We start from the raw sequence: 26,101 nt of genomic DNA, 5'->3' as shown, positions 1-26,101 counted from the left end.
CTCCCCACACTGCCCCCTGCCTCTCCCTCCCCCTGCTGATGAGTCTATGAAGTGAGCTGCCAGGGACAGTCCTGCAAGCAGGAGCTGCTTCAGTGTTCCCTCACTACAGCAGTCATAAAAGACTCAAGGAGGAGAGCTTCAGCTATTCACGCGAGTCATACATAGGAAACAAAACCAAAACCACCACACATAAACCCCAATTCCAATGGAAATTCCCAGCCTGCCTGTGCACTTGCTGCTGGAGTTCCTTTGTGTAGCAGTGAGCAACTGGCACAGGTTCTGCAGCCTGCGTGAGAGGGAGGAGGAGCAGGCAGCAGAGTTGGAAAGCCACACTCTGCAATTTCTTCCCCTAAAGTACCAAGAGTGCCCTGCAAGGACCATCTACTGCCAGGAGAAAAAAAAAATTCCCTTTTCACAACTCTGAGGATCTGAAGGGGTGTTCAGATGCACCCTCCAACCTCTGGCCCCAGCCTGCTGATCACCTCACCCAAGGGAACAGTGCCAGCAGTCACTGTCTCACGCTTGGATAAATCCTGACACCTGCAGCAGAGAGAAGATCAGAGGCCTGACCTGTACAGGCTTGTGAAGCTCCTGCATGGGGCCAGCTGTATGGGCATGGAGAAGCAGCAGGTAACCCTTTGTTAGCATCACTGAGGCCAGGTGAGCAGCTCTGGACACAGAGGGAAGCCAGTACCTTATTCTCACACTTGCGGAGCAGTTTCTTCTTGCCCAGGTCATACACACGCAGGAGCTTCCCAACTCCAATCAAGACTCTGCCTTGGAAGGGAGCAATGGCTGCAGGAACCTCCTCCACAGGGGTCTACAGAGGGGGAAAAAAGGAAGACTGAGAGACTCACATTAACAGAGCTAACCTTCCACCAGGCTTCAGAATGGATTGGGGCAGCTGAAGACTTTCTGGCTTTCTACAACTCCCTGAAAGGAGGTTGGAGCTAGGTGGGGGTTGGTCTCTTCTCCCTAGTAGTAGGTGATAGAATGAGAGGAAATGGCCTCAAGTCCTGCCAGGGGAGGGTTAGGTTGGGCATGAGGAACAATTTGTTCCCCAAAAGAGTTGTCAAGGCTGCCCCAGGACACTGGTGGAGTCCCCATCCCTGGAGGGACTGAAAAGCAGTGGAAGTGTGGTGCTGAGTGACTTCGTTTAGTGGTGACTTGGCAGGTTCTATCTGATGATCTTAAAGATCTCTTCCAACCCAAATGATTCTATGAAACTCAATGGCCTGTGCCAAGGCTTTCACCTTAAAAGGCTGATCACAATGTTTCTGCAGGAGGGCCAAAAGCTCAGTGCCCCCTAACTGAAGGGTAGGGCTCCTCTGAGAACCCCCTCACTGGGCAGGCAGCAAAGGCAGACAAGGATCTGGTTGTCTTGGTTCTTAGTTTAGCTTTATCCCCAACAGAAAAACATTAATGTTTTACCTAAACCCATCCAGACTGTCTGTTTTCTAAACCAAAAGCATGAGTCTTATCCAGCCATCTGCCACAGATGCTCTGAAGCTGCCAGTGGAGCAGTGTCCCAGCTGAACAATCACTGTGCCCACAATTCACTTAACTCAGGGCTGAAAGGTCTCCCACCACTCATCAGGCACAGCAGAGAATGGCAATAGGCAAGAAAGCTTCCAGCTGCAGCATTCCCAGCTTGCTTGGGTTGGCTATGAGAAGTTATTTCACAGCATCAGCTCTGCCAGTTTCCCAGTGGGTGTTTGATGGCACCAGAAAAGGTCCTGCTCCAGCACAGAACCCACTTTCTTGCATCAGGACTGTAGGAAGTGAATAAGCCACAACATTCCTTTCCAGATGCTCATCTGCTCCCATCTTGGAAGCACGTGGGAAGGAGAACAGGACTTTGATTTAAGGGAGTTCTGCTGAAAACCCTAAAGCCCCAGAGACTTGTCAAACAAGCTGGTCATGAGGCAACTGATCATTTCTCCATGCAACCAAAACAGCAAGATGACAGCTCACACCAGCTTCAGGTGGCCAGCCAAGGACTGAGTGCCTCAGCACCAGGGCTCAAGTGACCCAAGGATGAATTCTTTGTAAACAAATGCTCTGAGCAGCTCTCTGAGCTCATCCTCCACGAAGAAAACAGAGATGTTCTATTCCCCTCCCTACCAGGGGCACAAAAACACTGCTCCTTTCCCCTTTACCCAGTGTTGAGGCAAAGGGAGATGTGTGTTCAATCCTCAGCTCTGCAAAAGATGTCCCAGGTGACTGTGGAGGTGACAGCTTATTTTCTCTGGGGCTGCTTCCAAGCCTCTAACATCAGCCTTGTTTAGTCTGGAGAAGGGGAGACCTCATTATTCTCTAAAACTCCCTAAAACATCTAAAAAGATGTTGCAGTGAGGTGGGGTTGGTCTCTTCACTCCTAGTTTCAGGTGACAGAAGGAGAGGAAATGGCCTGAAATTGTGTCAGGGGAGACTTAGGTTAGAGATGAGGAAAAAATTTCTTTGCTGCAGGAGTGGTGAGGGATTGGCACAGGCTGCCCAGGGAGGTGGTGGAGTCCCCATGCCTGGAGGTATTCAAGAACTGTGTGGCCATGGCACTTGGGGCCATGGTTTAGTGGCCATGGTGGGGTTGGGTTGCTGCTTGGACTTGATCTCAGAGGTCTCCTCCAACCCTAAAGCTTCTGCGATCAGAAGATTCTATGAATCCTGCAACGTTTCGCTACAGCTTTCCCGGTGAAGTAACAGCTAGCCCAAAACTCTCCTTTGTAGCTGGGTTCCAGTCACCCCCTCTCACCTTGTGCAGGAACTCCAGCTTCTCCCCACTGTTCACCAGCTTGTAGGTGTAGACAAATCCCCCAGCAACGGAGCGGGGGTTGAGGATGAGGTCCTTGGCCACTCCCACCAGCACGTACCACTCGTCCCCCGTGTTGGAGAAGCGGCACACGGCCACGCTGGGGAGGAGAAGACATCCCAGTGTGAGCACACAAACACACACTGCACTCATGGAGTGGCTCCTCCACAGCACAGCCTGCTCCTAACCCAGGTACAGCCTGGGGAGCCTGACCTCCCAAGCACTGATTGCCAGAGGTCCTTTCTTCCCCACGCCCTCTGAGCTCCGGCCCAAAGCTTTGCTTTCACTGCCCAGCAATGGGCAAAGCTTCACTGGAATCAGAGTCCTAGCTTGGAAGGGACCTCAAGGATCATCTGGTCCAACTTTTCTTAGGAAAAACATGGTCTAGACAAGATGTTTCAGCCCCTATCCAGCTGAATCATGCAAGTGTGCAATGTTGAGGACTTCACCACTTCCTTGGGGAGATCATTCCAAGGTTTGATTGTCCTTGTGAAAAATTTTCGTCTTGTGTCCAGCTGGAATCTTCCCAGCAGGAACTTGTCCCCACTCTTCCCTGTAGCCACCCTTTACCCACTGAAACATGGTGGAGTCTCCCCTGGGCCTTCTTTCTCAAGGCTGAGCAGTCAGTTCTCTGCCTTTCCTCAGAAGAAGGAGCAGCAGCAGCAGCAGCTGTTTGCCAGGCTGCTCCCATTTGGACGCATCCATCTACCTTTCCTCACCTTCCAAGTGTTGTTTCCTGCCCTCTGCCTGGCTCAGCCAGGTTGGGAATCCTGGACAAAACAGCCTTTTGGGCTAGCATGACCTAAACTCTACCTGCTGAGGCACTTCATGGTTATTGTGTTGGTTTTCCCCTCCAGGCCCTCTAAGCACTTCCTTTCCATGTAATCTACACTCAAGTTTATCTGGATGAGAAGGGAAGTGAGAGTCAGCAGCACATTGTCTTGCTCCCAGCTCTCTTATCTCTCATTTACACCCCCTCTGCTGGTCTTTAAGCCCTGGGGGCCAGTAAACACATCTGGAGGACCAGCTCTTAGTGTTACATGCAGACAGATCAGGATGGAGAAGGGAAGGAAAAGCAAGACAAAAAGCTTTGTGGTGCTTGCTGCTGGAATTTCAAAGCCTGACAACAGGCTGCCTCTGGATTTCAACTCAGCAAGAGCTGAGCGAAAGAAGTGGAAAAAAACCAAACAAACACACAGAAGACTCACCACAAGCAGAGATTCTTGCTGCATCTGGCACTGCTTCTTACCTGAAGGCAGCTTCATTCTGCTCTAGCTGGACCAGGTCCAAGGTGTTTCCCTGGATGGGGTTCATCACCCTGATAACAGAAGCCCATTGGCCATTCCCTGCCTTGGGAGCACCGAAGATGGACTCTGGAAGGTTCTCGTTCAGGAAGGCTGCAGCCATCTCAGCAGCCAGCTCCCTCTCATCTTCACCTGCAGCCTCCACCATTTCCTAAGGCACAGTAAAGGACAAGAGAAAACAGCAGCTCAGTGGATTTCCTTCCCAGACAATACTCTTGTGTAGGATGCTGCCTCCCAGTTTATTTCCCGTAGGCCCAGGTATTCCAGGGCAAAGCTGCCAAATCCAAGAGCTATCACTCAACCTGAAGGGAGAATCCAGAGCTCACAGCAGCACCAGCTCTGCCCTGCCCAAAAGGGGCAGTTTTCTGGGGAGCTCTCTCTCCAAATCACTAACTCTGGAAACCACAGTGAGAAGGAGACAACCCACTGGAATACTCTGAGAGTCAGAGAAAATGATGTCACACAAGCAGAACTGTCCTTCAACATGTGGTTCTTCAGCCTACCATAACAACACACAAGGCAAGGAGCATATTCTGCTGAAATCTGGGTTTTGAGGCAGATCATAGAATCACAGAATGGGTTAGGTTGGAATGAACCTCAGAGATCACTGAGTTCCAACCCCCCTGCCACGGGCAGGGACACCTCCCACTAGCCCAGGTTGCTCAAGGCCTTGTCCAGCCTCGCCTTGAACTCCTCCAGGGAGTGGGAATCCATGACCTCCCTAGGCAACCTGTGCCAATGTCTCCCCACCCTCACTGGCAAGAGTTTTTTCCTAATCTCCAGTTTAAATCTCTCTCCTCTTCCAGCTCAAAGCCACTGCCCCTCATCCTGTAAACAGTCCCTCCCCAGCTTTCCTGTAGGCCCCCTTCAGGTACTGGAAGGCAGCTATGAGGTCCCCCTGGAGCCTTCTCTCCCTTCAGCTCCTGCCTTCACACAGGTGATAGCAGCTGGGGAGCAGTGAGAAGGGAGGATTTCCAGTTTCAAGTCCCCTCTGGGGAAGGGATGTGTGTAGCTGTCCCCCCACCCCAGTTACCTCAGCCATCTGCTGCTTCCTCTGTGCCTTGGTGGCCTCAGTGTAGGCATTGTGGTCTGTCTCAATGATGATCAGGTTGTTGCTCTCGGGGTGAATGACAAACTTTCGGGGGGTGTACTGCAAGGGGAAGGCAACCTGGTTGAAGACTGCCCCCAGCTTCTCCAGAGCCAAAATCCTGGGGACAAAACATGCAACCATGGTGAGAAAGGTGCAAAAGCAGCCCTCAGAGAGCAAAACAGGAGCTGAGCTTTGTGTGTGTGTGACATGGGGTGGAGCTGGAGACAAGCAGCACCTTTCTTGGGCCACCAGCAACGTGTGGGGACCACATCACATGAACCTAAAGGCGACACAGACCGGGACACGTAATCAAAAGCTCCTCACAGGCACTTCAGTTCAGAAAGAGCATGAAGGAGGCCATCCATGCCAAGTCTTTCTTCCTGTGACTTGCCAGCTGAAATGCCAGTTCTTCTGGCATCTGGGGACTAAAAGCCACAAGGCTCTCCAGCAAGAATGCCTCCTTCAGAAAGCCCTGAATGCTGGAACATCTGAGTGAGGAGTGATCTGAAACGAGTGCCTGTTCCAGCACATAAAGCAGAGCTGCTGAATTTGGGTGCCTCCTATTATTACCATTTTTGCTTTTTCATCTCTGAGCTGCACTTTTTTAGAAAGGCAACAAATACACCCCTGTCATGCCCTCTGATTCCTCGAAATCACGTGGCCAGTTCTGACCACAAGCCACCAGATGCTAACACACAGCAGGTTTGTGTTTATCAGAAGCTTCCCTCGCTGAGGATCAGAGAATTTCAGGGGTCATTTTCAGCTGGATTATCACTTCAAAATCAGAAGGGCTCCCTGGTTTATTTTTCACAGCAGAACTATCCTTGTATCCCATTGGATTTCTAAAGCCACAGAATGGTTCAGGTTGGAAGGGGCCTTAAAGATCATCCAGGTCCAACCCCCCTGCCATGGGCAAGGACACCTCCCACCAGCCCAGCTTGCTCAAGGCCCCATCCAGCCTGGCCCTGAACACCTCCAGGGAGGGGGCAGCCACAGCCTCCCTGGGCAACCTGTGCCAGTTTCTCCCCACCCTCGCTGACAACAATTCCTTCCTCATCTCCAGCTTCAGTCTCCCCTCTCCCAGCTCAAAGCCATTGCTCCTCGTCCTGGCATCCCAGCCCTTGGTCAAAAGTCCCTCCCCAGCTCTCCTGTAGCCCCTTCAGGTACCAAAAAGCTGCTCTAAGTGCCTGAAGCCTGCCCTTCTCCATCCAAGTGTTTCCATCACATCACATCACATCTGCCATCAAATAACCTCATCCCCTCCCCCCCCCCTTAACTCTTAATGTTTAAGTCACTTTTACCTCTTTCCTTTTGAATGAGAACTGAGAACTCCCCACTCCATCATCCCCTCTCCACCAGCCTCCCTGCCCCAGGAGAATTTGCCTTGCCCCATGGTTCCTTACCTCAGTGTGTTTGTGGAGATGGCTACAATGCCCTCTGGGCACTGCTCAGAAGCAAAGCCAGATGCAAACTCCAGTGTCTCATAAGAGAGGGGGGTCAGGTGGAAGCGGGACTGGTAGGAGTAACTGAGCCAGGATCGGCTCGACATGGCCAGCACCTGGGAGAGAGAGAGAGAGAGAGACACAACAAATCCAGTGGGGCTGGGGACACAGCCAAGAGCCTGCTTGCAGGAGTCTGCAGAGGAGGAGGCTCCACAACCTCCACATGCAAGAAGAATCTTTCTGGGCTCTCCAGTTCCAAAAGAGAGAAGGAATTACTGGAGAGTCCAGATGCTGAGGGGCCTGGAGCAGCTCTGTGAGGAGGAAAGGCTGAGAGCCTAGAGAAGAGCAGCCCCAGAGGGGATCTGAGCAATGCTCAGCTAAAGGACCTGTGGGGACCAAGAGGCTGGGGCCAGACTCTGCTCAGTGGTGCCTAGGGACAGGACAAGGATCAATGGGCACAAACTGGAACCCAGGATGTTCCATCTGAACAGAAGGAGAAACTTCCTGTGAGGGTGCTGGAGGCCTGGAGCAGGCTGCCAAGACAGGTTGTGGAGTCTCCTTCTCTGGAGAGATTCCAGCCTCCTCCTGGCCAAGCTGCTGTGGGTGCCCTGCTTTAATAGGGGGGGTTGGACCAGATGACCCCCAGAGGTCCCTTCCAACCCTCACCATGCTGTGACCACTCTGTCAATGAGTGGATGTGCAGTGCTGGACTCTTACCCCCTTACTACAACTGAACTCTTGCAGGTGGACTGCACCCAGCCCAGAGCACACCTCCAGAGGTGCTGCTCTCTTTCCAGAGATGGTTTGATCTCGAAAGATAGCTCTAAAGATTTATCAAGACAAGGAATACTCAAACTAAGGCACAGTAAAAATTATCTGTAAAAGCCAAGATCAACAAATACTTTCCTATCTCTTTCTTTTCTTTTTAAACAATAACTTTTTTTGATGGAAAAAGCTCTTTGAAAACAAACATTAACTGCTTTGGTATAATCCAAATGCTTTATGTGACATTTACTTAAAATAATCAGCCTATTTTCCATCAAGTTAAAGGAAATGAAGGCAGCAGATGGACTCCTGAACTCTTCACTTGGGTCAGTGCCACCTTGCTTCCTGCCTGAGTGACAGAAGCTGGAATGCCAGTCAAACACAGGTTACTTCCAGCCCATCACTGACTGGCCACAAGTAGGATGGCCCAAGGTAATAAGCAGGATGAGAAGAAAAAGCCTCAGGTTGCACCAGAGGAGGTTTGGGTTGGCTATTAGGAAAGATTTCTTCACTCAAAGAGTGGTTAAGTGCTGGCTCAGGCTGCCCAGGGCAGTGGTGGAATCCCCAGCCCTGGAGGGGTTTTAAAGCTGTGTAGATGTGGTGCTGAGGGACATGGTGTGGTGGTGACCTGGCAGTGCTGGGTTAACAGTAGGACTCAGTGGTCTTAAAGGTCTCTTCCAACCTCAAAGATTCTGTGATGATTTCTCTCCCCATGCTGTGAGCCAAGGATCCAAGCTTGGTCTCCCAGCAGGAAAGCACTTAGCTGTCCTGCAAGCACTCTGCTAGAGCTGCAGAGCTCACCTCAGCTCCAAGCTCCAGCTGGCAGACTGGCAGGAGCAGGCTGAAGAGACTGAGCCAGAGTGAATCAATTAAAGCAGAGATGGGAGTGCCAGATCCAGCCCTCAACACTGACCAGCAGGATTTCTCAACTCTGAAGGTGTCATCCAAAAATGAGGCAAGGAGGGGGTGGCTGATCTCCCCAGTGCCACATCAGAAGGGCTGGAAATGGCACTTCAGATGATACACATTCTTCCCTCTGTGCCAAATCCGACAAATATTTCCCTGGAATGATGCACAGCAGCGAGCCAGCCCCTCTCAGCACGCTCAGGAGACAACCAGCAACTGCAGCAAGCAGCCAAAGGGGAAAGAAGAGTTCTGCCCTGTGCACTAAGGCTGGCAAGATGAGGTTTTTGCAGCGTCTCCAAGCCCAAGCAGCTGCTTCTGAGCTTTCCAAACACAGTGCAAACACAGCCTGTGAGGTCAGGTTGAGTCCTAGCTGGAAGAAAGCAAGGCAGCACTACATGCTGCTTCCTCAGAAGTAAGGGGAACAGCAGCAAGAACAAGGCTGCTGACAATGAGCTGTGAGCCAGGCAGCTCCGTAACAGAATCATGGAATCACAGAGTGGTAGAGGTTGGAAGGAGATGATTGAGTCCAGCCCCTCCTGCCAAAGCAGGGTCACCCAGGGCAGGTCACACAGCAATGCATCCAGACAGGCTGGAATCTTGAGAGAAGGAGACTCCACAACCTCTCTGGGCAGCCTGCTCCAGGCCTTCAGCACTCTCACACCAAACAAGTTTCTCCTCCTGCTCAGATGGAACCTCCTGGGTTCCACTTTGTGCCCACTGCCCCTTGTTCTGTCCCTGGGCACCACTGAGCAGACTCTGCCCCCAGCCTCTTACCCCCCTCTCTTTATCTCTTGCTGAGCATTGATCAGATGCCCTCTCACGCTGCTCATCTCCAGGGTAAACAGCCCCAGGGCTCTCAGCCTTTCCTCCTCACAGAGATATTCTATTCCCTTAATCATCCTTGTGGCTTCTGATAGGACTCTCTCCAGTAGTTCCCCGTCTCTTTGAACTGGGGAGCCCAGAATTGGACCCAACATGCCAGATGTGGCCAGAGGGGCAGGAGAACTTCCCTTGACCTGCTGGCCACACTCTTCTGAATGCATCCCAGGAGACCATTTGCCCTCTTGGCCACAAGGGTGCCATCCAAGGGGCATGCCAGCCATCATGAGGTCATTCAACTTCCCACCCTTACCCAAAGGGTCCTGCTGTGCTGCAAGGATGCTTCCCTACCCACAAGAAAAAAAATGGGCTGCTGAGGGAGTGCAGCCTGTGGAGAGTTTCTCTCACTTACTGCCTCCTGAGCATGGCTTGAAACTAGAGCAGAGCAGATTTAGATTGGCTGTGAGGAACAAGTTGTTTACTATGAGAGTGGTGGAACACTGGAAGAGGTTGCCCAGGGAGGTGGTTGAGACCCCAGCCCTGAAGATATTCAAGGTAAGGCTCAATGAAGCCCTGGGCAACCTGCTCTAGCTGAGGATGTCCCTGCAGCCTGCAGGGAGGTCAGACTGGATGAGCTTTGGAGGTCCCTTCCAGCCTGGACCATTCTATGAATCACATTAAAGCTCAGAAAAAGACCTCCCCAGATCATCGAATCCAACCATCGGGGAGGTCATCCAACTTCCCACCCTCACCCAGAGGCTCCCTGCTGTGCTGCAAGGATGCTTGCCCACCCAGAAGAAATAAAAGTGGGCAGCTGAGGGAGCGAAGGCCTCGGAGAGCTCCTCTCACTTACCGCCTCCTGGCCTTGCATGCGGACCCGGAAGAGCTTGACGGGCCGGGAGCCGAGGTACCTGGTCCTGGTGTCCGACAGGTCACCCGTCACAGGATCCAGGACAGTCCGCAGCAGGACACCGTTCTGCACACCAGCAAAGCACACAGGTTAGCTCAGAAAGGAGCAGCTAACAGCTCCTCAGAGCAGGGAGGCTGTGTCTGAAGAGCCAGGTGTTCGTTGCCCTGGCTCCTGGGACAAGTCCCTCCTGCAACAACAACCACGCTGCGTCTGAACTGGTTTGTCCTTACCCAGCAGAGCTCCTGCAGGACAGGGAGGAGTTGCTGGCAAACCAAACAAATCAACCAATCTCCTCCCAAACAAACAAAAGATGAACATCAAGAATCACAGAACTGTCAGGGCTGGAAGGGAGCTCAAGGCTCAGCCAGCTCCAACCCCCCTGCCATGGCCAGGGACACCTCACACTACAGCAGGTTGCTCACAGCCACCTCCAGCCTGGCTGCAAAAACCTCCAGGGATGAGGCTTCCACCACCTCCCTGGGCAACCTCTGCCACTGTCTCACCACCCCTAGGGTGAAGAACTTCTTCCTAACATCTAATCTAACTCTCCCCTCCTCTAGCTTGGATCCATCTCCCCCTAGTCCTATCACTCCCTGGCACCCTAAAAAGTCCCTCCCCAGCTTTCTTGTAGGCCCTCTTTCAGATACTGGAAGGCCACCAGAAGGTCTCCATTTGGTGCCTCATGCAAACCCCAGGGCTGATTCTAGGTTCTTTACCCTCTTCGTGCAAAGCATTCAGCTGCAAACTCAGGCTGCTCAGAAAAGAGGTTGCCATCAAATCTGAGGCATGGGGAAGAATCTAGAGAGCTCTGCTTATTTTAGAATTGTCCAAACAACAGTTTTTGGGTCAAGGATCAGAGAGCCAGGACTGGATAGAAGAAAAAGCTGTACAAAAGTAGAGTCATCAAAGCAGAGCCTGGGGCTGTAGGCAGCTGCTTCTCTGATACTCTGCCCCAAGGGCAGTTTTTAAACAGCTGTACAACAACATTTCATAGAATGACTCACAGAATGCTTTAGGTTGGAAGAGACCTTGAAAGCTCATCCAGTCCAACTTCCCTGCAGTCAGCAGGGACATCTGTAACCACTGCAGGTTGTTCAGAGCCCCAGATCTGACCTGGAATGGGTCATCTACCACCTCTCCAGGAAACACAGGCCAGAGTCTTCCCACCCACAGCATCAAACATTTCTTCCTTCTCCCCAGTCTGAATCTCCCTTGGTTCAAACCATCACCACATGTCCTGTCACAACAAGCCCTCCTACAAAAGTCTGTCCCTGGGTTTCTTAGAGGCCTCTTTAAGCACTGAAAGGCCACCAGAAGGTCTCCCTGGCTCTTCTCCAGGCTGAACAACCCCAACTCTCTCAGCCTGGCCTCACAGCAGAGAGCTTCCAGCCCTCCCAGCATTGCTGTGGCCCCTTCTGGTCTTGCTCCAACAGGTCCCTGTCTGTGCCATGCTGATCACTCCAGAGGTGCCCCAGCACAGCAGTAGGAGTCTCAGCAGAGTGTACCAGAGAGGCAGAATCCCCTCTCTGCCCCTGCTGCCCACACTGCTGGGGATCAGCCCAGGGCACTGCTGGGGCTGGGCTGGCAGCACTTGGTGCCACCTCATCTCCAGCTTTGTGCCCTCCAGCACCCCCAAGTCCTTCTCCTCAGGGCTGCTCTCCAGCCCTTCATCCCCAGCCTGGATTGGTACCAAGGATTGCCCCAACTTAGGTGCAGGATCTTGCTCTTGGCCTTGTACATTTCACCCAGAAAACTGAAGAACTTCCTAGAAGGTGAGAAGCATAACTTGGCCTCCATGAAGTCTGGGACAAGATGTTGTGTTTTGATGTATCTCAAGCCTAGGAAAGCATCGAGGAATTTGCTGACCTCTGCTCAGTCAGACACTGAATTCCCCAGTCCAGGTTGGTAAGTGTGCTGCGACCAAGAGGAACCAGCCAGGCTTTGTGTTGTGCTGGGTGATGACAAGGCTGTTGCAGCAATCTGCCTTCCAAGTGACTGCTCACCCAGAAAGGCCTGTCAGAAGCAGGCAGCTCTCACCTGCAGGCCAATGTTCAAATAGAGGAAGCCAATGGAGCCTCTCTCCCCTAGCTCATCCTGCTTCTCCGTGCCTCCCATCTCCACGATGCAGAGCGACTCGGGCTGGGCAGGCAGGGCCTGCATGCTCAGGGGCTGTAGGCAGTCCTGGGGGAGACAGAAAAGAGGTGCCACCAGTCAGCAAGGCTCAAAGATGCCCCTGTGGATCTCCAAACATTCAGCACAGGAAAAAAAAAAATAGACCCTGCCTCTGTGGAGTTTGGTTGGTGGATGCAGCCCCGAGGTCTGAGGAAGAGAAAGTGGATCCCTCCAAAGTGTTCTGGCCACAGGTTGGAGCTATGAGAGACCTGAGCAAAGTTTGTGGTCCTTCAGCCATCCTCTGAACACAGGGAGAGGAATGATCATGCTGGCTTGCTGCTAATCTGCTTGCAGGATGAGTCTGCTTTGAGTGAGACTTGGGGGGGAAGCCCCAAATAAAACTAAACAGAGAAGAAAACGTCCTCATCAGCTGAGCCTCCAGGCAGCAAGAGAACCTCTTAACAGGTTAGGACCACAGAATGGCTTAGGTTGGAAGGGATCTTAGAGATCATCCACTCCAACCCCCCTGCAATGGGCAGGGACACCTCTCAACTAGACTCAGCTGCTCAAGGCCTCATCCAGCCTGGCCTTGAACATCTCCAGGGAGGAGGATGAAGGTTCACACTTACTCCCAATCAGCAGAGAAAAGCCACGCAAGATCTCTACCCATTCTTGGTCATGAACAGACAAAGGCAGCTTGGATGGACACAGCCCACCTCTGGAGTGCCCTTTGGAACATTTCGTAGAATCAGAGAATTGTTTGGGTTGGAAAGGGCCTCCAAGATCATCAAGTCCAGCCTAACACCACCATGGCCATCAAACTCTGTCCCACAGTGCCATGGCCACACATTTCTTGAACACCTCCAGGCACGGGGACTCCACCATCTGCCCAGGCAGCCTGTGCCAATCCCTCACCACTCTTGCAATCAAGACATTTTCCCTCCTCTCCAACATAACCCTCCCCTGGCACAATTTCAGGCCGTTTCCCCTCTTTTTATCACCCGATCCTGGGGAAAAGAGACCAACCCCCCACCTCACTGCAAGCTCCTCTCAGGTTCCAATGCCTGAGCACTCTTGCAGCAAAGACATTTCAGGGCAAGCCAGAGGCAGGAGCAGCAGTGACTCACCGAAGGGTCAAGGGAGATGATTCTGACAGTGTTGTCCACCAGCCCCACAGCGAGGAAGCGAGAGCGCTGCTCCCCGGGGGGGACGTTGGCCAGGCTCATGCAGACCACATCAGCTGACATCTCCTTCCTCTCTGTGTACTCATTGAGCTGTCCTGACTGAGACAGAAAGCACAAGAGACCTGTTAAGGAGCCAGCAGCAGGCCAAGCCAGCACCCAGCTGTCCCTCCACAGCTTGCCTCCCACCTGCTTTTTAAAGCTTTTAGTTGGTTTGTGGTTTTTTTGGTTGGAAGAGAACTCTAAAGATCATCCACTCCAATCATTATCTAACTCTGGTGCTAAGCCATGGCCCTCAGCACCACATCTCCATGGCTTTTCAGACCCTCCAGGGATGGGAACTCCACCACTGCCCTAGGCAGCCTGTTCCAGGCTTTGACAACCCTTTTGGGGAAGAGATTGTTCCCAATGTCCAACCTAAACCTCCCCTGGCACAACTTGAGGCTGTTACCTCTCACCATATGAACTTGATGACCTCTAGAAATCCCTTTCAACCACTTTTTCCTTGTGAGATGAGACTGACCCCCCACACCTGGCTCCAACCCCCTTTCAGAGACCTGTAGAGAGCAATGAGGTCTCCTCCCTCAGCCTCCTCTTCTCCAGCCTAAACAATCCCAGTTCCCTCAGCTGCTCCTCAACAGATCCTTCACCTACCTACTCTACCCCTCAGCTACAACTGGAAGAATAAGATAAGGATAAATAAGTAATTTCCAGTCAATTAGGAACTTTAGAGGCTGTAATTAGCCATTGAATCATTTAACTCAGAGTCCAGCTATGCAGGGCTTTGGTCTCTGTTCTAGAGGGATGCTTCACTACAGAACTCTTCTCTCAGAATCACAGATTGTTAGAGGCTGGAAGGGACCTCCAAAGTTCATCCAGTCCAACCCCCCTGCCAGAGCAAGAACACCTAGAGCAGGTCACACAGGAACACATCCAGGTGGGTCTTGAATATCTCCAGAGAGGGAGTCTCCACAACCCCCCTGGACAGCCTGTTCCAGTGTTCTGTCACCCTCACAGGGAAAAAAAAAAAAAAAAAAAAAAAATCTTCCTCATGTTTCCATGAGGAAACTTCCTCTGCCTCAGCTTCCCCCACTGCCCCTTGTGCTGGCATTGGGCATCACCCAGCAGAGCCTGGCTCCAGCCTCTGGGCACTCCCCCTGCACATCCTTATCAACAGCAATGAGGTCACCCCCAGGCTCCCCTGCTCCAAGCTAAAAGGCCCTCAGCTCCCTCAGGCTCTCCTCCTGAGGAAGATCTTCCTCTCCCTTCAGCATTTTTATGGCTCTGTGCTGGACTCTCTCAAGCAGTTCCCTGAGGTCCTTCTTGACCTGAGGGGCCCAGAACTGGATACAATATTCCAGATGTGACCTCAGCAGGGCAGAGTAGAGAGGCAGGAGAACCTCTCTGGACCTACTGACCACAGCCCTTCTAATCCAGCCCAGGCTGCCCTTGGCCTTCTTGGCCACCAGAGCTCATTGCTGGCTCATGGGTGACCTCCCATCCACTAGGACCCCCAGGTCCTTTCCCCCTTCCCCACTCTCCAACAGCTCAGTCCCCAGCCTCTACTACTCCATGGGGTTGTTCTTTCCCAGGTGCAAGGCTCTCCACTTGCCCATATTCAATTTCCTTCAATTTCTTCCTGCCAGACACTCCAGCCTGTCCAAGTCTGGCTGAAGGGCAGCACAACCCTCTGGTGTGTCAGCCACTGCTCCCAGTTTTTTTTTGTCCTCAGCAAACTTGCTGCCAGTGCAACCTTTCCTGAAGGTCTGATGAAGGATCACTCTCTGGCACGCTCCATACTCTGCCCTGCTCTTCCCAACTCCTTCACATCAAGCACACTCACTGGGTCCATCTCAAAGTAAACCAGCTCTCCTCCAGTCAGTGCTATCACCACTTGTCTCTGGTTCACAGCACACTTCACAATGGTTTTCTTCCCTGGTGTCTTCCACTCATTGACTCTCTTGTCTGCTCGGATGTGCCGGATCCCATCTGGATACACCTGAAGGAACAAAAGGTCACATGAGGTCTGTATTTACCATTCCTTCACCAGTCCTACCCCACTGGTGGTCTCCTGCCAAGCCAGTCCCACCCTACTGGTGGTTCTAACAGCACCACTCCTGGCAGCAGTGACCCACTGTGGGCTTCTAGTATCTCAAAGGGGCCCTACAAGAAAGCTGGGGAGGGACTTTTGAGGATGTTGGGTAGTGATAGGACTGAGGGGAATGGAGCAAAACTAGAAGTGGGTAGATTCAGATTGGATGTCAGGAAGAAATTCTTCCCCATGAGGGTGGTGAGACACTGGCACAGGTCGCCCAGGGAAGTGGTGGAAGCCTCATCCCTGGAAATTTTTAAGGCCAGGCTGGATGTGGCTCTGAGCAACCTGATCTAGTGTAAGGTGTCCTGGTCCATGGCAGAGGGATTGGAACTGGATGGTCCTCGAGGTCCCTTCCAACCCTGACAATTCTACGCTTCACTATGGAATGGGCTGAACCAGCATGAAGCCAACTGGAAGCACCCACTCTACACTACACCAAGAAACTACTGAGCAGGCACTGAAGGAGCTCAGGACCATCTTCAGGTGCTCCATTTCCACCTCACAGGACACGGAAGTGAAGAGCTAAGCAAGTGCCATTCTCTGCCCACCCACACCTTTCAACCTGGCACAGGAAGCACTCTAGAAACCAGGGCCGTGCAGCAAGCAGGGAGCAGCAGAGGTGAGCAGACACATCAGAAGCAGCTTTCCATTACCTGTACCAAAGCATCATCCCCAAGAAGGGAGCAGGACAAGGTGGGTGTTGTACCCAAGAACCCAGAGTCAGTCACTTCTTCTACAGTCTCTCCAATAGACAGCACCAGCGTGGCGTTGACGAAGGACACGATGATATAGGCATCAAATTCATCTGGTCAGGGGAGAGAGGGGTGGGGGGAAACAAGAGAGAGGGTGCTGGGTCAGTAAGTGCAAGGCTCCCCCACAACACCAGCAGCCTGACAGATAGCTAGCAGTTACTCTTCAGCAGAGCTGGTAACTACATCTGCTGGTGGGACTGCACAAGTTCATTCTAGGACACAAAGCCAGCCACTGCTGGACTCCAAGCAGTGCAGGGCTGAGCCAGGGATCAAATGATGATCCAGATCAGGTTCAATCCACCAGACTCTGCACTCTAGCAAGCAAGACTCCTGCCTGCTTTCTGCAGAGGCAGCACAAGGTCTAGAAGCCTTTAAGACACTTGTCCCCCCTCACAGGAGGGCCTGAATCCAGGTTTAACACCCAGTGAAGTCAAACAAAATGCTCTGCTCTAATAGACTGAACACATGGAGGCCATCTGCAGAAAGTGCATCACAGGTGCTGCAGACAGGACAGGGCAGGACATCTCTAGTGACTTATCCTTGCAACAGAAGGCTGCAGAGAGTGGGAGAGGGAGCAGTGCAGCAGAGGAGCTCAAGGCTAGGCTGCTCTGCCCTCACCCAAAAGCTCCACTTGCTTGCCACACAATGGTTTCAGTTGGAAGAGACCTCTAAGCTCATCCAGTCCAACCGTTCTCCAACTCTACCAAGTCTGGTGCTAAACTATGGCCCTCAGCACCACACCTACACAGCTTTGACATCCCTCCAAGGATGATGACTTAACCACTGCCCTGGGCATCATGTTCCAGGCCTTGACAACCCTTTTGGGGAAGAACTTGTTCCTCACATCAAACCTAAACCTCCTCTGGCACAACTGGAGGCTGTTGTCTCTTCTGCTATCATTTGTTCCTTGGGAGAAGAGACCAACCCCCACTTGGCTACAATCTCCTTTCAGGGAGTTGCAGAGAGTGAGAAGGGCTCCCCACAGCCTCCTCTTCTCCAGACTAAACAACCCCAGGTCCCTCAGCTGCTCCTTGTGTTCGAGACTCTCCACCAGCTTCCATGCCTTCCTCTGGACTCACTCCAGGCCCTCAATGTCATTCTTGGAGTGAGGAGCCCAAAACTGAACCCAGGATTTAGGGTGCAGCCTCACCAGTACCCAGTACAGGGGGAGGATCCCTGTCCTAGTCATGCTGGCCACAGTACTGCTGATCCAGGCCAGGATGCTGGAGGCCCTGTTGGCCACCTGGGCACACACTGGCTCATCTTCAGCTGGCTGTCAACCAACAACTCCAGGTCCTTTTCCACTGGGCAGCTTTCAAGCCATCCTGCCCCAAACCTTATATTCACCCACCCACCCACCCAAATGTGAGAAACAATCACTTTGAGACAGAGCAAACAATGACCTACTGGAGTAAGTGGCAGTATTGCAACTATCTCTAGCACTGGGTTCTCCCAAAGAGGACATCTTGGGAGAGTCCAGTAAGTCAGAGATGGGAAGAGTTGAGGCAATCAAGAGAGTCTGCAAAGCTTGTTTGGGAACAGAGGAGCTTTGTGGGGAACAAGGATAGTAGTACTGAGCAAAGGGAGTGCTTCAGCTTGCTGCCTGATCTCACTCTGCAAAGTGCCAGGCATCACAGAGGGCAGATAGGAGAGGCTCATTAAACCAGAACAAGAGCAGCAGAAACAATGAAACCTGTTGGGAAAGAGCCAGGAACCTCAGTGGAGAAATGAGATTGCCTGAGAGAAGCAACTCCACTTCTGCTGCTGTCATGCAAGTGCTGTTTCTTAAAAGGTAAAAAAAAAAAAAAAAAAAAATTCCCACTTCAACCCAACTCAACCCAAAGCTCAGGCAAGAAAATTAGTGGAGGTGAAGGTGTAAGAGGCCTTGAGTAGTGTTTCTCCAGCATGTAGAGATGTTGGAGGTGTGGAGAAGCATCTAAGGACTCACTCCACAAAAGAAGACAGCAGAAGTCTCCCTGGGGTGAATACAGGGTCCCAGCCAACACCAGGCAGCAGCTTCAAGAGCCTGCATGGGGTTAAGTGAAAGAAATGCTTCAGGAGCTGACCCTTCTTCTTACCCACCCTGTTTAGAGGGAGGTGTTGCCAAACCTGCTGTGTCACGTTTGTAACAGAAGGCTCTTACACACAGCTCAAAATATGCAAGTGAGAAAAGAACCCCAACAAAACACCATTCTTCTCTCCAACATCTGCTCTACAGACCACAGCTCACATCAAACTGAAGAGGCTTTGTGGCATTAAAGCAACTCCAGCAGCAAATCTGTGGCATCAGCTCTGCTGCTACTCTCCATTCAGTGGCCACAGCCAGTAACCTCCAATGTGCTCCTGAACTCCACAGACAAGGGAGGGTCCACTTGGGGGAATGGAACAAGGAGAACTGAGCCTGTGCACAGAATTGGTTTGTTTGAAAAGGCCTTTGAGAGCATCAAGTCCAACCATGATCCAGCCCTGCCTAGGCTGGTGCTAAGCCATGGCCCTCAGCACCACACCTCTGAAACACCTCCAGGGATGGGGATTCGACTACCTCCCTGGGTAGCCTGGTCCAATGTTTGAAAACCCTTTCAGGGAAGAAGTTTCTTCTAATGTCCAACCTAAACCTTCCCTGGTGCAACCTGAGGCCATGTCCTCTTGTCTCACCATTTGCTCCTTAGGAGCAGAGCCCAACCCCAACCTCACTGCAGCCTCCTTTCAGGAGCTGTAGAGAGCAACGAGGTCTCCCTCAGCCTCCTCTTTCCCAGCTCCCTCAGCTGCTCCTCCCCTGCCCTGTTCTTCAGACCCTTCCCCAGCTTGGTTGCCCTTCACTGGACCTGCTCCACCTCCTCAATGTCCTCCTTGGAGTGAGGGCCCCAAAACAGACCCCAGCATTGAAACCCATCAGTAACACCAACTATCTAAAGACTTGGCTCAGCAGGACAATTTCTCTGCCATGACCAGCAGAGAATGAGAGCTCAGCAGGACCTGCAAGGTGACACACTGCTCATTTCCTCCACTGAACAGCAGCTTCTCCTACAAAGCTGCAGCAAATTTTCAACCCCAGAAACCTACCAGGATTCCTCGATTGCTTTAGAGGGAGATTCTAACAGCTCCCAGGCTAAGCATTTGGTTCAGAAATATCTTCTAGACAGGATGTTCTCAAAATTCCATTTCAAAGGGCACTGTTGCTTTCCAAACTTCTGGAGTGCAGCAGCCTTCCTCCCTGGGGGCTGTCATTCTCATGATAAAGCACCAGCAGGCCCCAGCTGGAGGCTTAGCCATGTGATGAACTATTTGAAGTACCATTTGCTGGGGGATGAGAGGCTGGACCTGAGCCAACAGCATGAGCCTGCAGCCCAGAAGGCCAATGGCAGCCCAGGCTGCATCAAAAGCAGCGTGGCCAGCAGATGGAGAGGGGATTCTCTGCCTCTCTGCTCTGGTGAGACCTCACCTGGAATCCACCTCAACATAGGAAGGACATGGACCTGATGGAGCAGGTCCAGAAGAGGGCCACAGAAATGCTCAGGGGGTTGGAGCAGCTCTGCTGCAAGGACAGGCTGAGGAAGCTGGGGGTGTTCAGCCTGGAGAAGAGAAGGCTCCAGGGAGCCCTTAGAGCAGCCTTCCAGTACCTGAAGGGGGCTACAAGAAGGCTCCAGAGGGACTGTTTCCAAAGGCCTGCAGTGATAGGACCAAGGCCAATGGTTTGAAATGAGAGGAGATTTAAATGATGTTAGGAGGAAGTTCTACACTGTGAGGGTGGTGGAACATTGCTGAGACCCCATCCTTGGAGACATTCAGGGTCAGGCTCAACAAGGCTCTGGATAACCTGATCTAGTGGGGAATGTCCCTGCTGACTGCAGGAGGGTTGGACTGGATGACCTTTGGAAGTCCCTTCCAACCCAAACTATGCTATGATGTAGTGCTGGACAGAGAACCCCCATTTGAAAGCAAACCAAGATTCCCTTAGTCCTACTCTCAAGGAAAAGCTCACTCCTACCCCTTCAGATCCTTTCTTTTCCCTGGCTTTAGTCACAGCAGAGCATGCCTGGAAGTCTGTGTCAAACCCAGTGACAAGTGCATTTCTGCTTCAAGTCCAGGGGTGCTGCTTTTAGTGCCTCCCTGCTGGAGCTGTTCAAAGAATAGGTTTGATTTACCAGAATTAAGTTGGTGAATAAAAGACACGTTCAGCCAGATTCCAACAGTACAATTTGGGGCTGAAATGAAGGGGACTAAGAAAAAAAACAATCCCCTGGGGCACATGGAGAAGTAGCCTCCGTTAGAAGAAAAAAATTTTCATATGAAAAGATCTCTCCTTAGCTCTTGCAGCAGCCCAAGCACAGCCATCAGGCTGCTCAAGTTTTGAACAGGCAGGCATTTTGTCTGCAGACACAAGCCTTCAGAGATGGTTATTAAGCTGCTAATTGCTCCAGTCAGCTCCTTTCAGGCAGAGGAGATATTCCAAGGGCTCTGGGAAACCACAGCTGGGACTCATCCTGCTGCAAGTCTGCTGCAGCTTCACCCACACGTCACAACCAGTTATGAAAGCAGCCCAGTTCAGGCCCTGAACTCTGTGCTACTGTCCTCTTTGGTATCCATCATGGATTCACTGCCACTCAGCCCAGGAGAGTTCCATTCCTCTGTGCCACTCCATGCCTGACAGAGCTCTCATGCTCCACAGCACCTGAATTTGCACTGATAAAAAGCAGTCCCCACCAGCTGAGAGGAGTTCAGCAAGCAAGCAGATGAGCAGTGACTAAGCTGAGGGTTGTTTTCACTTCAAAGACACTGATGGGATGACAGCACCAACAGTTCCCTGGGCTCCTGCTTTACTACTGCAGGGAGGTCTGCAGCTGTGACTCACTGCACAGCTTTTGGGGCAAGAGTGCCAGGTAGGGAAGCAGGCTCCTTGCTCTCAGCTCAGGGCTGGCTCCCCAGCATGGCATGGAGCCAGGTACTGCAAGGCCACCAGAAGGTCTCCCTGGAGCCTTCTCTTCCCCAGGCTGAACAACCCCAGCTCTCTCAGCCTGGCCTCACAGCAGAGGGCTTCCAGCCCTCCCAGCATTGTTGTGGCTTCCTCTGGCCCTGCTCCAACAGGTCCCAGTCTGTGCTGTGCTGAGGACTCCAGAGCTGCCCCAGCACTGCAGGGCAGGGGGGTCTCAGCAGAGCAGAACAGAACAGAGGGACAGAAGCCCCTCCAGTGACCTGCTCTCCACTTGTTCTCAAGCTGTGGCTCTGTACAGTCACATTCTTCAGCCAGAACAGCATTGGATAGCTTATCAGGACTGGGAACGGGAGTTGCTTTCTACTCCTCAGCTACCTAATTACAAAGGCAACAATCCCAGAATCCCAACATGGTAAGGGTTGGAAGGGATCTCTGGAGATCATTCAGTCCAACCCCCTGCTCAAGCAGGTCACCCACAGCAGCTTGCCCAGGATCACAATGCCCAGGGGGGATTGGAAGCTCTCCAGAGAAGGAAACTCCACAACCTCTCTGGGCAGCCTGCTCCAGCACCCTCACAACAAAGAAGTTTTTCCCTCTGACTACACAACAGCTGCTAGAATTCACATAGTGAAAAGCTTAGCATAAAAAAAAAAGAAAAAAAATAGTCCCACAATTCTGGGGACTCTGTGGTTTAACCTGTGGGATGGCAGAGTAGCCCCTAGCAGTAGGTACACACCTGTGGGGATCAGCACCTCCACCACCAGCCACCTGTGGAAGGAAAAAAAAAGGCTTGGTATTGGTAGTGAGTATCACCACGTACCAGCCAAGGTTAGTATCTGCTTTGGGGGCTGCAAACCTCCACCTGTCTTAGAAAGGCCTCACAGCACACAAATGCTGCCACATCCAGGCAGTCTGGCACTGCAAATGGACACCCCAAAAACCAGCACTTGGGGAGCAGTTCCACGATTTTTGAAGGATGCTTGAGGAAGTTCTGGCTTAAAACCCCCTAAAATGGCTTCTGCAATCAGAGAGTTGTAGGTTAGGGGATTGGGTGCACAGAACTGTGGACTACAAAAAGTCACACAGTTGACAGCAGCTACAGATTCCAGCCCTTCTGGAATCCTGAAGGAGATCTTCATGCTGGAACAAGGACAATTTGGAAGGAGGAAAAAAGAGGAGGAGGCAGTGACATTGGTCTGTTTGATGGAGGTTAGCAATGGTCCTGAAAAGTCAAAGTTATCCCTTGGAGCCCCAAGAGAAAAGGAGGTGTCAGAAGCCTCCACCTCTCAGCAGGAACAAATGTTACCAACTCCTTTGCTCATCCCTTCTGGAAAAGGTTTGTCTCTAAAACCGGAATGCCTCTTGGAAGAAGAGAACCTTATTTTTGGTAGGAAGTGTGGAAGTTTTCCTTCTGACCCCCTTTTTTTTCCTGAGGAACGTGAAGGCACTTTGTGCTCAAAGCTCCTTCCATGCTGGGTAGCCTCAGAACACGAGCATGGGAATCAACAGCAGGTCCCCCATGGCAGGGTCTGAAATTCCCACGAGGAAAAAGCTGCTCTGTGACTGCTTCAAAACAAAGATACCACATCCACACAGCAGGCTGAGGTCTCCACCGCAAGGAGCTGGCATTTCTGTATCCAGTGCATAAACCTACAGCAAGTCTTGATGAGATTTATCCAAAGCCCTGCCTTGGAAAGCATCCCTGAGACTGTCAGCAGCCAGAACAGATTCATTTAGTGCTTTTTAGGTGTTTCTGAGAAACTCTGCTCTTATTCTCAAGAAAAAAAAAAAAAGGCAGGACAAGGGATTACATTTCTTCATATTTTAGAAAGGCAAACTCCTTACTTCAGATCAGGACCCAAAAAAGAAAAAAAGACAAAACCCAAAACACCAGCCTAACCCAAACCCAACCCCAGCTCCAAGCGTATTCTGCCAATTCCCAACCCTGACCTTCCTGGAATCATCAGCAGCATTCTCCACACTGCTGGATGTTTGAAGAGGGAGAGTGTCTCAGCCTAAACACTGTTTTCTTTGCAGATATGCAGAGGGGGAAGTCATAAAACAGAGACACTGTGGCTGATTTATCTTCCCTGTTCTGTCATCTGTATCCTACCCTCTCAGAAAGAGCTGAGAAGTGCAGTTGCCAACAGGCACATGAAGAGCAAGCAGGCTTCCACGGAAAGCACAGCCATGGGCTGCTGATGTGGGAGCTACAGCTTCTGGGAAGTGGGAAAGGATGAGGAGGAGTTGAGCAACTTCAGGCTGCAAAGCCCCAGCTGAAGCAGCAAGTTGAGGTGATGGGTGCAGCTGAAGGTAGGGGTTCCTTTGTCAGGGGGACAACTCTAAGGGACCAAAAGAATGGCTTGTAAGTATAAAGAACTCCTTGCTGATTCAAAACACAGCTTTTGGGGAGGGCACACAACCAGCATGCAGCAGCACCTTTCCTATCTCCTTGGACAGAAAAACAACAAACCAAAACAAACAAAAACCCCGCAAAACCAACCACACCAAAGCTTCTGATCACCTCCCTGTGTTCTAGGAAAAGGCTGCATACCTTCAACATGTCTCCTGACAGTCCATACAGCATTGGGGTTCCCAGGCAGCTCTGAGACAGCCATTTCAGAAACCTAAAGAGTAAACAGGAAGAAGGTTCTTCAGCAAACACAGCTTTAGGCTTCTCCAAACATGCAGCAGTTGTTTTTAAGCTGTCCCACAAATGGCCAGGAAAAAGTCAGTACTGGGACCAGTGCTGTTTAACACCTTTGTCAGTGACAAGGGACAGTGGGACTGAGGCTCCCTCAGCAAGTCTGCAGGTGACACCAGGCTGTGTGGTGTGGTTGGCAGGCTGGAGGGAAGGGATCCATCCAGAGGGACTTGGACAGGCTGCAGAAGTGGGGCCAAGCCAACCTCATGAAGTTCAACAAGGCCAAGGGCAAGGTCCTGCAGCTAGGTCAGGGCAATCCTAAACACAAACCCAGCCTGAGTGAGGAGCAGCTCAAGAGCAGTCTGGAGAAGGCCCTGGGAGGGTATCAGTTGGTGACAAACACCCCAGGAGCCAGCAGTGGTTGCTGGCAGCCCAGCAGGCAGCTGTGTGCTGAGCTGCATCCAGAGCAGGGAGAGCAGCAGCACAGGGAGGGGATTCTGCCCTCTGCTCTGCTCTGCTGAGACCCCAACCTGCAGCACTGCCTCCAGTTCTGGGGCCCCCAGCACAAGAAGGACCTGGACCTGCTGGAGAGGGGCCAGAGGCCATGAAGATGATCAAAGGGCTGCAGAACCTCCCCTATGGGGACAGGCTGGGAGAGTTGGGGCTGTTCAGCCTGCAGAAGAAAAGGCTCCAGGCATATCTCAGAGCAGCCTTCCAGTGCCTGAAGGAGACTCCAGGAGAGCTGGGGAGGGACTTTTGACAAGGGCTTGCAGTACCAGGATGAGGGGCAATGGCTTTGAGCTGGAAGAGGGGACAGTAAGACTGGAGATGAGGAAGAAATTGTTGGCAGTGAGGGTGGGGAGACACTGGAACAGGTTGCCCAGGGAGGTTGTGGATGCTCTCTCCCTGGAGGTGTTGAAGGCCAGGCTGGATGAGACCTTGAGCAACTTGGGCTAGTGGGAGGTGTCCCTGCCTGTCATAGGGGGGCTGGAACTGGCTGATCTTTAAGGTCCCTTCCAACCTAAAGCATTCTATGAATCCATAAATTCCCAGTTCTGATGCTCTCTCCCCATGCCAGATGTAGAATGCATTCAGCAATGACAGAGCAACGTTGGGAGCTCTGAGTGAGGAGCTTGAAAACAAGGTCACCCCACGTGCCTCCAGCACAGAGCTCAGCAGCTGGCAGGCACTGGCAATGTTCCAGCTCAATGCACTCAGACAAAAGGCAGGTGGCTGGAGGCAACTCAACAAGAAGGCCTGGAGAGGGCCAGAGTCAACAGTTCAACCCTTCTGCTTCCAAGCCTAGAGAGAGCTGACTCCAGACAATGGCAAAAGGAGAATCTCTTCATTTCAGCACCCTCCTCCCACTGTCCTCACCTCTCAAGCTCTTCTACAGTGCTGGAAGGCTGTGCTGCCATTTAGTGAGACATGGACAGACTGGAGAGCTGAGAGGAACTTCATGAAATTCAACAAGGGAAGTGGAGGGTCCTGCACTTGGGGAAGGAGGAATAAGCCCCTGCAGCAGTACAGGTGAGAGGTTAAGCTGCTGGAAGGCAGCTCCATGGAGAAGGACATGGGAGTGCTGGTGGACAAGGTGCCCACGAACCAGCAATGTGCCCTTGTGGCAAGAGAGGCAAATGGTCTCCTGGGGTGCATGAAGAGTGGGACCAGCAGGTCAAGAGAGGTTCTCCTCTCCCTCTACTCTCTACTAAGGCCACATCTGCAGTAATGGGTCCAGTCCTTCTGACATCCCCAGGGTAAGAGAGACAGGGATTTACTGGAGAGAGTCCAGAGGAGGCTACAAAGATGCTGAGGGGCCTGGAGCAGCTCTGTGAGGAGCACAGGCTGAGAGCCCTGGGGCTGAGAGCCTGCAGAAGAGCAGCCCCAGAGGGGAGCTGAGCAATGCTCAGCAAGAGCTAAAGGAGCTGTGGGGGGCAAGAGGCTGGGGCCAGACTCTGCTCAGTGGTGCCCAGCAGCAGGACAAGGATCAGTGGGCACAAACTGGAACCCAGGAGGTTCCATCTGACCAGGAGGAAAAAGTTGTTTGGTGTGAGGGTGCTGGAGGCCTGGAGCAGGCTGCCCAGAGAGACTGTGGAGTCTCCTTCTCAGGAGATATTCCACACCCCCCTGGCCATTGTGCTCCTGGGCAAGCTGCTGTGGGTGCCCTGCTGGAGCAGGGGGGTTGGACTGGGATGACTCCTAACCCCCACCATGCTGTGCCTCTGAATTCTTACCTCAAGTCCATGCCTTAGGACCCTCAGGGATGACCGTGGCCCCCGACCACAAGCCACATAGAGCTGGGGTGTGTCTTCATTGGCCAGATCAGCAATCTGCATGGA

General features: G+C 52.2%; 1 protein-coding gene across 1 annotated transcript in view; it reads right to left on the bottom strand.

The window, feature by feature from the left end:
* SF3B3 (splicing factor 3b subunit 3) overlaps window positions 1-26,101 on the bottom strand; it is a 48,272-nt gene that overhangs the window by 8,856 nt on the left and 13,315 nt on the right. Inside the window, exons 10-21 of the mRNA XM_054389877.1 lie at window positions 25,997-26,092; window positions 23,673-23,745; window positions 16,087-16,238; window positions 15,182-15,337; window positions 13,285-13,440; window positions 12,083-12,226; window positions 9,989-10,111; window positions 6,607-6,761; window positions 5,147-5,321; window positions 4,059-4,264; window positions 2,753-2,909; window positions 695-820 (exon numbers count right to left, since the gene is read on the bottom strand). Coding sequence (XP_054245852.1) covers window positions 695-820; window positions 2,753-2,909; window positions 4,059-4,264; window positions 5,147-5,321; window positions 6,607-6,761; window positions 9,989-10,111; window positions 12,083-12,226; window positions 13,285-13,440; window positions 15,182-15,337; window positions 16,087-16,238; window positions 23,673-23,745; window positions 25,997-26,092 — 1,719 coding nt within the window. The remainder of the gene's footprint in view (window positions 1-694; window positions 821-2,752; window positions 2,910-4,058; window positions 4,265-5,146; window positions 5,322-6,606; window positions 6,762-9,988; window positions 10,112-12,082; window positions 12,227-13,284; window positions 13,441-15,181; window positions 15,338-16,086; window positions 16,239-23,672; window positions 23,746-25,996; window positions 26,093-26,101) is intronic.

The sequence above is a fragment of the Indicator indicator genome, chromosome 19 (assembly GCF_027791375.1).
Source record: "Indicator indicator isolate 239-I01 chromosome 19, UM_Iind_1.1, whole genome shotgun sequence".
NCBI classification, from domain to species: Eukaryota; Metazoa; Chordata; class Aves; order Piciformes; family Indicatoridae; genus Indicator; species Indicator indicator.
This window is presented reverse-complemented; position numbering and strand designations above follow the sequence as displayed.